This window comes from Bombyx mori, chromosome 28, assembly GCF_030269925.1.
Source record: "Bombyx mori chromosome 28, ASM3026992v2".
NCBI lineage: Eukaryota > Metazoa > Arthropoda > Insecta > Lepidoptera > Bombycidae > Bombyx > Bombyx mori.
The window spans coordinates 14,487-29,359 of NC_085134.1; the positions used below are offsets into that span (position 1 = coordinate 14,487).

The 14,873-nt window shown below is 41.5% G+C and overlaps 1 protein-coding gene across 1 annotated transcript; it reads left to right on the forward strand.

The window, feature by feature from the left end:
• Positions 1-10,595: 10,595 nt before the first annotated feature.
• Positions 10,596-12,949, forward strand: LOC119630715 (uncharacterized). Its single transcript, XM_038021077.1, has 3 exons — positions 10,596-10,841; positions 10,937-11,571; positions 12,865-12,949. Exons 1-3 carry the CDS (start codon positions 10,596-10,598, stop codon positions 12,947-12,949), a joined length of 966 nt encoding a protein of 321 aa, XP_037877005.1.
• The last annotated feature ends 1,924 nt before the right edge of the window (positions 12,950-14,873 follow it).

Consider the following 14,873-nt stretch of genomic DNA (forward strand, 5'->3'; position numbering starts at 1 on the left):
CCGGATGATCCGCAAAATAAAAATCGATGGTATAATTACGCAAATTATGACAGGGCACGGTGGGTTCTCGGAGTACTTGAATCGCTTTAAGTTCAAAGAGAGCCCATCGTGCGCATGCGAGCCAGGAACAGAGGAATCCGTCCCACACATCCTTTTCGACTGCCCAATACCTGCAATGCAAAGGTTTGAATTAGGAAATAAAATAAATGAAAACATTGTAAGGGAAAATGTACCAAACATCTTAAATAGTAAAGAAAGAGACACGTTTTTAAAATTTTGTATCGAAATCGCTCAAAATGTTATAAACAGAAACAAAACAGCGTAGCAAGTAATTATGCTATCATAATATAGTGATATATATTATAGAGTAGCATAGAGTAAGGAATTAGATAAATAAAGATGTAGAGTTTAAGAACAAATCGTTAAAAATAGGATGTAAAAATCACTGTAAGAATAAAAAATCAAACAATGTACATAAAAAAAAAAAAAGTCCTGTAAATATTATAATATATTATATAAGAAATAAGTAGAATAGTAAGAAATATTAAACCTAGCAGCTAAAGCTCCGATTATGTTGGAGGTAGGACGCAACGCCCTGTGAGGACGGGTGTAAAAAAAAAAAAAAAAAAACCTAACCTAACCTAACCTAACCCAGTCGCAGCGCAACCGCGAGCCCGAGCGCCACGAAAATACGTCGCTCCGCGTTCAAAAAATCCGATAAATAGTTTAAAGTGCACGGATTGCAGTGAGTGTGGTCTCAAAAGAAGCGGACAGTCACGAGGAACTCGACAGTGAAAGCCGCGTGCTCCGGAGACAACGGGTTCAGGAGTTATTTCGGAAAAACTGGAAAAACCACGTGCTCAGAACACAAAGCGGCGTGCGCTGCTCGATATCGATCTACAAGGTGCAGTTTTTAAAGTGTAGTATTATAGCGCATAGTGCCACCCACCTCCTACCCCAATTTCGGAATTTTTCGGTGAAAGCATCCGGAGATAAAACACTTTTTCGCGAAACCACGTGGCCACGTGGTCCCAGATACAGGGCAGTCCGACAGGTGTGTCATACATCAAAAGACGCGCCCTGACGAGGCAGACGCGAAACTGTAAAGAGCATCATCCGGACAAATCTGTGGAAAGAGATAAGGTGGAAAACAATTTGCGACCACGTGCTCGGGACATAAATGTGGATTTTTCTCTGGATTTTAAGCGACGACCTGTGAGTTTTTTGGTGCGCCGAGGTCGGCGCTCGCACGGGCAACAGAACGACACCACTCGCCGATTTTTCCGGGGAGCATTTCCAGTGATACGGCGTTTTTCATAAACCCACGCGAACACGTGGTCCCGGTCCTGGGGCAGTGAGGCAGGAGTGCGCTACACCAAAAGACGCGCCTTTAAGAGTCAAATACAATAGTGAAAACCGCATCACCCAGAAACCACTAATAAAAAAGTTATCGCATAATATGTGTTTATAACCTCTAAAAATAAAGACAAAATTGTGAAATACTAAGTAGATAAGTGTAAAATTATAGTTATAACTAGTGATAAGTGTGAACGATAACTGTCCCCTTCACCCTAAGGCTGTAGGAAAACTTTCGGGCGGGAAATCAGCCGGGAAAACGGAAAAACCATAAACCACGTGGTTCTGTGGTGTCGGATCCCGACGTTACGGGGAGCTGAAGTTTGAACTCCAGCTGGGCGCCTCCACGGACAATATAATAGTGCATTTAGAAAAATTTTATATCATCGCAATCCGAAGTTATAAATAGTTGAAATTCCGAACTTCAACCGCTGCTAACTCAAGATCTTCCAGGCAAGACCCCCCCTTTATTTTTCTCGGGCGGAGCGGGCTGCGCACCCCTTTAAGACGAGCATAGCAGTAAGCATAGATTTTTAAGATTAGATTAAGATAGAAATAGCTTATGATATACTTACTTATATTTAATTGACCGAGTCTGTGACTACGAAGACTTCTACCATTGGAGGATACTTTTCTTTTTATTGACTTAATATATATTTTCACAAACTTTTATTAGAATAAATCTATATTCTTTGCTTGCGGTGTATACGGACGCATACCCCCAAGATTAGATTAAGATAGAAATAGATACAATTACTTACATTTAATTGACTGAGTCTGAGACTCTACAGATAGACTTCTACCATTAGAAGATAATTCTCTTTTATTGACAATAAAACTTTTACAAACTTTTTCTAAAATAAACTTGCACCTTTTGCTCACGGTATACACGGACGCACACCTTCAATATGTTCGGAATCAGGACTCCCCCACCGAAAAGCGACAACTCGTCCCCAAATTTGGATGAAGGGGCTCTCAATGTTAGACGCAGTATAGGCGAGTGGGAAGCGGCAAACGCTGATCCTACTCCATCAATGACATGCATGACGAAGCAGACTGGCCCTGCTACAAACCCGAAAGCTCGTCTAACTCCATCGCGGGACGCTTCAGCCGCAGCCGGACTTGGACCATCAACCGGAACCCACAGTCCACAAAAATTAAAGAACGCGGACCGTATTGCGGAGGCAAGAGCCTGCCTACACAAGGGCAAGCTACACCTTAACGCCTCTCGAAATACCAAAACAGAAATAAAGAGTGTGGTTTTCGAAGCTCTGGAGCGGTTGTATCAGCTTGTAAAGGAGGCTGAAGCAGCCCTAAAATCAAAAAAGCCTAAAGACGGAACGAACGCAACTGTGGGGCTAGAGGCGGTACCTATGGTCACTGACTCTACCTTCACAGTTAGCGAGGATCCTAAGCTATTGAGCAAAATAGAGGAGCACGGCAAACTGTTGCTAGAAAGCAACAAAAAAATGGAGGAGCTAAGACTAGCGATGGAGAGACAGCAAGAAAGCTTAAAAAGTACTGCAACATATGCGAGCGCGACCGCCACCCTGAACGAAAAGCCACTACCAAAACGGAATACGCTACACTCACTGGTGGTAACCTCAAAAAACGAATCGGAAACTGGAGAAGAGGTTTTAGATAGAGTTAGAAAGGCGGTTGACGCAAAGGAGGGTTGGATTAAGGTTGAAAGAGTAAGGAAGGCGAAAGATAGGAAAATCATAATGGGCTTCAGAACGACAGAAGAAAGGAACAAAATAAAAGATAGATTTGGAAAAGAGGGAATAGACCTCGTTGTCGAGGAGGTGAAAAATAAAGACCCGCTCCTGATCCTCAAAAACGTCCTACTGGTCAATACTGATGAAGATGTTCTCAGGGCTTTGAGGAACCAGAACAGGGATATCTTTCGCGGTCTGGACAGCGAGGAGGACAGGTTGGGAATTAAATACAGAAGAAGAACCAGGAATCCCCACACGAATCACATCGTGATCAGCACCTCCCCCGCTATCTGGCGTAAAGTCTTGGATGTCGGATATCTGCATATTGATCTTCAGCGGGTCAAAGCGGAAGACCAATCTCCACTTGTGCAGTGTACTCGCTGTTTGGGGTATGGTCACAGTAAACGCTTCTGCAAAGAGCCCACAGACCTGTGTAGCCATTGTGGAGGACCCCACCTGAGAACCGAGTGTGCAGATTGGCTCGCAGATATACCACCCACATGTAAAAATTGTACTAGAGACAAACTAGACCAAGTTTGCCATAATGCCTTTAGTTATAATTGCCCAACCCGACAAAAACGGGATGAGCTGGCACGTTTGACCATAGCCTATTGCTAAGGGCACGCTCAGGTACGAACAGCAGACAACAAAATACCTCCCTATAAATATAGCCCAGATTAACTTACAGCGCAAAAAACTAGCAACTGACGAATTAATGATTGAGGCGAACAGGGAGAAAATTGACATTGCTATGATCCAGGAACCCTATGTCGGTGGAGGAAGCTTTATGAGGGACTACAGAGGTGTAAAAATATACCAAAGAAATGGGACGGACGAGGGAACGGTAAAAACAGCAATAGCCGTATTTAATAAAGACCTCGAGGTAAATATGATTCCACACTTTACCACAAACAACATCTCGATGGTAAGAGTCAAAATAGCTTCATGGGAAATGTATGTCGTAGCATTCTACTTCGAGCCTGACCAGCCAATCGACCCCTACCTAGAAAAATTAAGAGAAATAAAAACAGAATTGGGCACAAAGAAAATAATTATGGGGGGAGATATTAATGCCAAAAGCACCTGGTGGGGAGGGTTAAAGGAAGATAGTAGAGGAAGATCTGTGTCAGGAGCTATAGAAGAAATGAGAATGCAAATCCTAAATACCGGGGATACTCCGACTTTCTACACAATCAGAGGAAGCAAGATTTATAAAAGCTTCGTAGATATCACTCTCTGCTCAGAGAATATTTACGACCTTGTTGAGGACTGGGAAGTGAAGGACTTCATCAGCTCGGATCATGGTGTGATTACAATGAAGATTAAACTTCAAAGACAAAGAGCGAAAGACATAGTGAGAACGACTAGATTATACAACACGAAGAAAGCGGACTGGGAAAAATTTCACAAAAAGTTGACTGAAACAAAAAAAGATTACAACATACAATTAGATAAAGTTCAACAAATTAAAACTAGAAATGAATTGGAAAAGTTTATAGAGACATATACTAAAGCAATAACCGATACATGTAAAAAAGTAATACCAATGAAGAAGAAAAAAGAAAAAGTTAACTTACCATGGTGGTCCGATGAACTCCGGAGATTGAAGAAAGACGTGATCACGAAGAAACGAAGAATCCGATGCGCAGCCCCAATCCGGAGGGAGAGTGTGATAAAAGAGTATCTAGAAGCAAAAGAAAAATATGAGAATGAAGTAAAAACTGCACAAGTAGAAAGCTGGAAGAACTTCTGCAATAAACAGGACACAGAAGGAGTATGGGAAGGAATATATAGGGTCATTAGGAAAACATCGAGACAACCGGAGGATATGCCATTGATCAAGGACGGGAAATGCCTAGAACCGGAAGAATCGGCACAACTGCTGGCTAATACCTTTTATCCAAACGATACCGAAGAAGGGGAGAACTCATACCATCGCAAAGTAAGGAGTATGGCCAAACAGATAAACGAGGACCATGATGAGCATGACCCGTCGTTTACATGGGACGAGCTACAAGCCTCGATGAAGAGTTTCAACCCTAAAAAAGCTCCAGGTGCGGACGGCTTCACAGCGGACATTTGTGAGCAGATAATGTCAGAAGATCCAAATCTGCTTCTAGCTACAATGAACAAATGTCTTGAGCTGGGTTGCTTTCCAACAATTTGGAAGGAAGCCACTGTAGTTGTGCTGAGGAAACCCGGGAAAACAGATTATACAAACCCCAAGGCATATAGACCGATAGGCCTTCTACCGGTACTCGGGAAAGTATTGGAGAAAATGACATTTAATAGAATTAAATGGCATATCCTTCCAAAATTAAGTAAAAGGCAATATGGGTTTATGCCCCAGAGATGTACGGAGGATGCCCTTTACGATTTGGTGAGCCATATTAGAAAGAAGTTGAAGGAAAAGAAACTCATTACTATGGTCTCACTGGACATTGAAGGGGCCTTCGACTCGGCATGGTGGCCTGCCATCAGACTCAGATTAGCCGAAGAAAATTGCCCGATAAATTTGCGGAAGGTCCTGGATAGCTATCTGGAAGACAGAAGAGTCGGAGTTAGATATGCTGGTCAAGAATATAAAAAGAAAACTGAGATAGGATGTGTGCAGGGATCAATCGGCGGACCCCTGCTATGGAATTTGCTGTTGGACCCCCTGCTGAAGAAATTGGAGAACGAGGGTGTCTATTGCCAGGCGTTCGCCGATGACGTCGTGCTTGTATTTGATGGCGAGACAGGGTTGGGCATAGAGAGGACAGCAAACAGAGTGCTGTCTTCTGTTGAAAAATGGGGAAAAAACAACAAATTGAAGTTTGCACCCCACAAGACCAAAGCCATGCTCATTACTAAGAAACTAAAATTTGACGCACCAAAACTTAACATGGGAGGTACAACAATACAAATGAGCGATGAAATAAAAATTTTAGGTTTGATCATAGACAAAAAGCTAACATTCAACAACCATGTAAAGACAGCAACAAACAAAGCCATACAGATCTACAAACAGGTTGCCAGGGCGGCGAGAGTAAGCTGGGGGCTCCACCCCGATGTAATCCGTGTGATTTACACCGCGGTGGTGGAGCCCATTATCTTGTATGCGGCAAGTGCCTGGGCACCGGCTGCAGAGAGGGTATCGGTTCGCAAGAGTCTTGGCGTAGTACAGAGGGGATTCGTTCAAAAACTTTGCCGAGCATACCGTACAGTCTCCCTCAACGCGGGGCTCTTGTTGACAGGACTGCTGCCACTGGACCTTAGGGTAAAAGAAGCAGCAACCCTGTACATGGCCAGAAAGGGTTACCCCACAGCCATAATTGGCGATTGGGAAATAGAAAGGATGGAGCCTGTCACTGTGATGGAACACCCTGCCGAGAGACTAATCATCAAATATGAGAACCTGGAAAACGACGAGCAAACTAAGATTGCAATAGACAAATGCAACGTCCAGTTCTACACAGATGGAAGTAAAATTGACGGATTCGTCGGCGCTGCATATACTAAATGGATAGAGGGAAAAGAACAAAAACACAAAAAGCTGAAGCTGATGTCCTGCTGCACAGTTTTTCAGGCCGAGCTATTCGCGATAAATAGCGCCACTGAGGAGATCCTAAGATGTTCTGAGGACTCTTTTGGAATCTTCAGTGATTCGAGATCTTCGCTAGATATACTCAAAAATGGGAACAGCACACACCCTTTAGTCACAAAAATCACTAAAAACATAAACAACATTAAACTCCAGAAAAAGCAGATTACTCTACACTGGATAAAAGCTCACAACGGACTTGAAGGAAATGAAAGAGCCGATCAACTGGCAAAAGAAGCAGCGAAAAAGAAAGCAAAGCCTGAATACGATAAGTGCCCTATAGCATTCGTGAAAAGACGGATTCGTGAAGAATCCATCGACGAATGGAGCGAAAGATATGAGGCAGGCACAACAGCAGGGACTACAAAACTATTTTTCCCTAATGCAGCAGCTGCAAAGAAAATAATAGACACAATTAAACCGACAGGTGTTATGACACAGATTCTGACTGGACACGGTGGCTTCTCCGAGTACCTGGCCAGGTTCAGGTGCAAGGAGAGCCCAGCGTGTCCTTGTGACGGTGGTACGCCGGAGACGATCCCACACATATTAACGGAGTGCCCAATATCCGGGCCTGAGAGATTCAATATAGAACAATTAATAGGCGTAACAATTAAAACAGAAAATTTCCAGAAGCTAATATCCCAAAAAGAAACACAAGAGCAGTTTCTAGAATACTGTATAAAAGTTTGTAAAAAAGTAATAGTAAGAAACAAATAGAAATAAGAATAAAAATAATAATTGTAAACTAGCTATTAAGTAATAAAGTTAAAGCTTATCCTAAGAGTAACATAAATTAGAATTAAGATAGATAAAGATATTGCATTGGCAGTAATTAATGAATAAATAAAGTAGACACTAGCATAATAACTAGAAAAATAAGATGTAAATAAAATGTATGTGAAATAGTAATAATGAGTACTTGGTACTCGCCCACAAAAATAAAGGGCATTGAAAAAATTATTTAGGATAAGCAAGATAGTGTAGAAGCATAGGATATAACCCCAACACGTCCTAATTCCACATAAAAGGTTTATATATTATATTTTATTCCATTAGGTGAATAAGTAAAACGTGTATAAACAGAGCATAGGGCAAAAACGAACCCTGAGAATAGTATAGTCAGGGGACGAGATTAAAAAAAAAAAAAAAAAAAAAAAAAAAAAAAAAAAAAAAAAAAAAAAAAAAAAAAAAAAAAAACCTAAACCTAACCTAAACCTAACCTAAACCTAACCTAAACCTAACCTAAACCTAACCTAAACCTAACCTAAACCTAACCTAAACCTAACCTAAACCTAACCTAAACCTAACCTAAACCTAACCTAACCTAAACCTAACCTAAACCTAACCTAAACCTAACCTAAACCTAACCTAAACCTAACCTAAACCTAACCTAAACCTAACCTAAACCTAACCTAAACCTAACCTAAACCTAACCTAAACCTAACCTAAACCTAACCTAAACCTAACCTAAACCTAACCTAAACCTAACCTAAACCTAACCTAAACCTAAACCTAAACCTAAACCTATCCGAACTTGCAACAAATGAGGTCATAATAGAAGCCAACAAAACGAAGTTCGACTTTGTGCTAGTACAAGAACCGTACGTGGGTGGTAGGAGAGTGGTTAAGAATTACCGGGGAGTGAGGGTCTTCCAGGCCGATGGCAAAGACAAAGTAGTGAAAGCGGCGATAATGATATTAAATCCAGATATATACGCCAGAGCTCACCCAAAGTATACAACAAACAACATCGCCGTGGTGGAAGTCGGAGCTGAAGACTGGAAGACTACACTCATATCCGTGTATTTTGAACCAGACCAACAGGTTGACGACTACCTCTTCCACCTAAGTCGCGCAATCGGAGAGCTTGGACCGAAGTCCATTATTGTTGGAGGCGACATAAACGCCAAGAGTATCTGGTGGGGTAGTAAAACCGCAGACAGTCGAGGAGAAGCTATATTGGGCTTGGCAAATCAACATCGGTTGGAGATACTGAACTGCGGCGGTCAACCGACATTCCAGACTGTGAGGCGAGGCCGGGTGATTAGCAGTGTGATCGACGTCACCTTCTGCTCCCCCGGCCTGCTAAGTAGGGTGGGGGAGTGGAGGGTGATCGAAGACGCCGTCAGCTCTGATCACAACTGTATCATGTTTACTCTGACAAAGGAAGTGTCAAGAGACAAGCCAAAGGCGAGTACTACAAGGAAATACAATACCAGGGACGTGAATTGGCAATCTTTTATTGAAAAGATAACCCAACTCAAGGAGGACAAAAATCTTGGCACCCAAAGATTGGAAGCGTCAAACACAAAGGAAGAGTTAGAGAATACCATAAACGAGTATGATGCAGTTGTGATCGAGGCTAGTGAAGAGGTCCTTCCGAAAATAAAAAGTAAAACCAAACCGAAGATTCCTTGGTGGACCAAGGAGTTGGAGGTTGAGAAAAAGAAAACACTTACCCTAAAGCGACGAATCCGCTGCGCAGCACCCTGCAGGAGGAGCACCGTCGTAGCCAGGTACCTAAAACAAAAAGAAGACTATGAAATTGAGGTAAAGAAAGCCAAGACAAGCAGTTGGAAGGAGTTCTGTGGAAGGCAAAAGAAAGAAGATATGTGGGATGGGATATATAGGATCTTAAGGAGGGCTACCAGAAGACAGGAGGATGAAATGATGGTGAAAGGCGACAAGGTGCTGACTCCAAAAGAGTCGGTAGAAGAGCTCGCGGATACATTCTTCCCAGACGACAACAGCCAAACCGACTCAGAGCATTATCGGGAAATAAGGAGAGCCGTGGAGCATATAAACGGCCAAGACAGGAAAGAGGAACAGGATCCACCTTTTAGTAAGGAGGAGCTGTTAAGCGCCGCGAGAGCCTCAAACCCGAAAAAGGCACCTGGGGGGGATGGAGTGACCGCGGATATTGTCCGGATGCTGGTCGAAGGTGGCACGGACTTCCACTTGACGATGGCCAACAGATGTCTAGAATTGGGCCTTTTCCCCACCATCTGGAAGGAGGCCACGGTAGTGGTATTAAGAAAGCCGGGCAAGGAAACTTATACTGCACCAAAGTCTTATAGACCCATCGGCCTCCTCCCGGTGATGGGGAAACTGCTCGAGAGGATGATCGTTGGCCGTCTCAGATGGCATCTGGTCCCCAGACTGAGCTCAAGATAGTATGGCTTCGTACCGCAGAAGAGCACGGAGGACTCCCTCTATGATCTGATGGAACACGTACGGGATAAGCTAAAACGAAAACGAATTATAGCTATGGTTTCATTAGACATAGAGGGGGCCTTTGACAGCGCATGGTGGCCCGCCATCAGACTGAGGTTGGCGGAGGAGAAGTGTCCCATCAACATCTGAAGAATACTTGACAGCTATGTGACAGAAAGAAAGGTTAAGGTGAGGTATGCGGGAGAGGAGACGCAAAAAAGCACCAGTAAGGGGTGCGTACAGGGTTCGATAGGGGGACCCATTTTATGGAACCTCCTGATCGAACCCTTACTAAAAAATCTGGAGCAAAGGGGGCACCACGTACAGGCATTTGCCGATGACGTAGTCCTAGTGTTTAGTGGAGAGACGTCGAGCATTAACGCCAGCGCTAGGGAGGCACTTGATTATGTTCTGGAGTGGGGTACCAAAAATAAACTCAAGTTCGCGCCACAGAAGACAAAAGCGATGGTTATAATAAACAGGCTAAAGTATGACACCCCACACCTGAGCATGGGAGGGATTCCAATTGACATGGACAGCGAAATAAAATTGCTGGGCCTAACTATCGACAATAAATTAACTTTTAATAAACATATCACCCTCTCATGTAGGAAAGCATTGGAAATATATATAAGCATTTAACCAGAGCGGCAAAAATAACGTAAGGACTGGACGCGGAAATAATAAAAACAATATACACGGCAGCAGTGGAACCGGTCATCATGTATGCGGCTGGGGCCTGGGCGAAGTCCACTGCAAAGCTGGCATCTAGAAAGCAACTCAATGTCGTGCAAAAAGGCTTCGCCCAAAAAATATGCAGAGCATACAGAACGGTTTCGCTCAACTCCGCACTCGCACTGTCCGGGATACTGCGTCTCGACCTCCGTATCAAAGAGGCTGCCACACTATTTGAGATTAAGAAACGAAAAAAGGAGCACCCCTACGGAGATAGGGAGGTCGAGAAGGAAGTAATGTACACCAAAACCGCACACCCTGCATGTAGCCACACCTACAATATAAACATCTGGAGAACCATGAGCAGATTAACACCCTGGAAAATTAGCAATTTAAAATTTACACGGACGGGAGCAAGTTTGAGGGCAAGGTCGGGGCCGCTTTTTCCTTATGGAAAAACGACCTCGAAATTGAGTCCAAAAAGTTTAAGCTGTCGTCTCACTGCACCGTATACCAAGCTGAACTCCTGGCTCTCCGAAATGCAACGGTGGTGGCCCTGGAAAGGGCTGGATATTCATTTGGAATATTTAGTGATTCCAGGGCAATGAATGACACCTTATGCAATAGTGAGACAAGGCACCCTCTAGCAGTACACGCACAAAATAACATAAGCCAGGCAACACAAGCAGGGAAAACAATCTCGCTATACTGGGTGAAGGCCCATGTGGGGATAGCAGGAAACGAGAGAGCGGATGAGCTCGCGAAATACGCCGCGCTACATTTAAAAACTAAACCTGTGTACGATCAATGCCCGGTCTCATTCATGAAGAGACAAATCCGAGAGGACACTCTCCATGAATGGAATCGGAGGTACACGGAGGGACCCTCCGCATCCGGTACAAAAATATTTCTGCCCGACGTCTACATAGCCCAGAAATTTATAAAGTCAGAGAGCATAAACATGCACCTCACGCAAGTACTCACTGGGCACGGCGGGTTCTCGGAGTACTTGAATCGCTTCCGGTGCAAAGAGAGCCCGTCGTGTATTTGCGACCCGGACATGGCGGAAACAGTCGTCCACTTAATTGTAGAGTGTCCGGTGCATTGTAGTGATCGACTTGAAATTGAACAAAGAATTGGAATCAAAATAGAAATTACAAAACTAAGTCAATTAATCTATGAAAAAGAAACTAAACAAGACTTCATAAAATATTGCACCAAAATAATACAAAAAGTAAACTTTAGAAACAAATAAATTGTATATAAAAGGATATTTTGAAATATGCGGATATACAATACTAAAATTAATACATACACAAAATCATCGAATCACTACAATGCCAAAACAAATTCCTCGTATTCCTCGTAGCGACCTCTAGTTTTAAAATAGAAAAAGAAATGTTGTAAGAAAAATGGAAATATTAAAAAATGTAATTTTAAGATATTATATATCGTAATTTATTAATGAAAATTTTTATATTGGTAATGTAATCACTAGATAACGTAAAGAAAATGTAAACATAATTATATAAAATGTACAACGAAAAATGTGACAGATAGACAATGGAATGCGTATAAGAAGTGAAAATGAAAATATATCGGAAAAAAGTGAAGAAATAAAATGTATAATAATAAGCATATAAGTAAAATATAAGGGAATTAAAGTATAAGTATAAGAAGGGAACAGAAACGAATATTATATAATTATGGAAAACGAAACATGAACCCGACATTACAAATAGTAAAAAAAGACAATTGGAAAAATAGCTAAATAGCCTAAAAAATGTCCCTGACAATTACTTAAAAAAAAAAAAAAAAACCTAACCTAAACCTAACCTAAACCTAACCTAAACCTAAACCTAAACCTAAACCTAAACCTAAACCTAAACCTAAACCTAACCTAAACCTAACCTAAACTAGACCTAGACGTAACATGCTTTTTCCTTCTTTCTCCAGGGTCGAGTGGTTAGAATGTAAATTATATCTTTTCTCTCAAGCCGTAACGAATCTGTCGTGACTTTATATTTACTCTCAATGAGAATACACAAAAACATAAAAAAGCTAAGATAATCGCTCGCAATAAATGAGTAGTATCATTGTGAGACACCACTATATGTATGTGGGAAGGTATCGAAAATCTATATGATAATAGCTGACCTGGCGGACTTTGTTCCGCCTTAGAGGCAATCAATGAGCAGACTTTTGATTTTTATGAAGGTCAATTTGGTTAATTAATGTAAATTAAAAAAGCAAGTGTTTTAATGATTCTTTATTTGCCACGTATTTTAGTTGTTATTATTATATTTTTCACCTCAGCAGCTCAAACATGCCGCTTTTGCTGCAAGACAACAGTGAACAAGACGCGATTTTGATTCAAGCATGGGTCAAAGTAGCTTTTTAATTTTTCAATCTTCAGTGCTACGACGTTGTCATTGTTCAGCCATAAATTTAAAACATTCGGATTTTACTGTGCTGTCTCTTTCACATGCATATAAAAAAAAGCGAGTGAAAAGAGCAAACCCCTTCGAAATTCGATTTTGGAATTCGATCTCAAAGAAAACACTTCTAAGTTTTTCTTTTTCACTTGGCGCTGCGCTCGTGAATCAATCATAGAATTTTTGCGCTTGCTCGGGAATCAAAATCAGCACTCGAAACAAAACAACTTTGCCCCCTTGTTGCACAAATAACTAGGTATTCTTGTTCTTCTTCAGTCCTTTCACTCGCAATGTTTCGAATCCTAGTTGCATTACGGCTTCCTCGGGAAAGATTTGATCGTGTTGGTCGCGGGCATTAGTCTGCATAATATAACGAAACTTCAATAACGTTACAAAACACTTAATCAATAACGTTATTTTGACACGTCTCGAAGTCTTCGATGCACAAAAAAAAAATGGTTACGGATGTTCCGGTATAACTACTGAACCATGCATCCGATTGGCTTAAAACTTGGGATCCATGTAGAAAATACATGTGATTAATGGATAGGCTAATATTTATATGAGTGTTGGACTCCCTAAACCAGTTGCGGGGGCGTGTGCCAGTGTGAATTGATCAAAAAGTACCGACCTTCCCCATTGAGGCGTCAGAAGACGTCCTTATGCGATACGACGTTACATGCGTATGTAGTAGGGGTTAAAGTATGAAATTGCCGATTTGTATTCAAAAATTTAAATTCTTTTTTTTTTTTTTTTTCATTTAATTTGTTTATTTATTCAAAATATCTACCATTCTTATCTATACATTGCTGCCATCTAATAGGAAGGTATTCATTTATGCCTTTGCAATAGAATTCTGGTGATCTAGATTCTACAAACTGTTTAAAAGCATTTTGTACTGCCTCCTGGGAAGAAAGCTTTTTATCACGTAGAAGACAGTCCAAATCACGAAAAAAATGGAGCAAGGTCTAGTGAATATGGAGGTTGAGGAATGGTTTCTGTAGAGTTAAAACGGTTTCTCGTGCTGTATGAGGCTTCGCGTTATCATGGAGCAATAACGGTGAAGATAAATTCATGAGTCGATGCATTTCACGGCAAATTTTGCTATCATTGTTCGGAGTTCGGCACAGAAAACATCTGCTGTTATTGCTTGACCAAATCGGAGAAAGCTATAGTGAATAACACCATGCTGAGTCCACCAAACAGTTACCATTACCTTTTTACTGGTATGCTTTGCTTTAGGACACTCTTTTGGCTCGGACCGGCTTCCATCATCTCTTTCAATTCATTATTCACGTGTGTGGGCGGTCTTCCGCGTGGTTTGTTCTTCAAGTCAAAACTACCATCACGAAAGCGTTTAAACCAAAAAGCACACGGTGCGTTCATTAGCGGTCCTCTCTCCTAACGCAACATTGATATTGCGAGCGGTTTCCGCAGCGTTAGTTCCGCCTGGGAACTCGTATTCAAAAATCTCTCGAATTTTCGAAATATCCATTTTTCTTGTCTAAGCTGAATAAAAAACAAGTCTGAAAGTCAAACTGAAAGTCGATAATAGAATGTCGCACATACAGTCGTGGTCAACTAATTAGGGACAATCTCTAGTTAAGCCAAATTGTGAATATTTTTTTTATTTTCCAACGAGTCTTAGCAATGTTCCATATCTTTTACATGTAAGTGTAATTAGTCATTTATGTGCGCGATTATACAAACAATAACAACTTCTTAAACATTAAACCTCTTTACAGTATAGCTGATACAATATCATAGTGCTATTGGTTCAAATAATGCTGGCTGGCCATTTAATTAGGGACACTGAGGTTATTCCGTTCTAATTTCAAAATTGGAATTTTAAACTTTTTTGTTTCTTTTCTTATTGTTTAGTGGTCGTTT

Bases quoted from the DNA above. Each gene is read 5' to 3' on its own strand.
- LOC119630715 (XM_038021077.1), top strand. From the start codon at position 10,596: ATGTATGCGGCTGGGGCCTGGGCGAAGTCCACTGCAAAGCTGGCATCT. The intron at 10,842-10,936 runs GTAATGTACACC...CTGGAAAATTAG, and splicing joins ATAGGGAGGTCGAGAAGGAA to CAATTTAAAATTTACACGGA. The intron at 11,572-12,864 runs GTGCAAAGAGAG...TTTTCACCTCAG, and splicing joins GAGTACTTGAATCGCTTCCG to CAGCTCAAACATGCCGCTTT.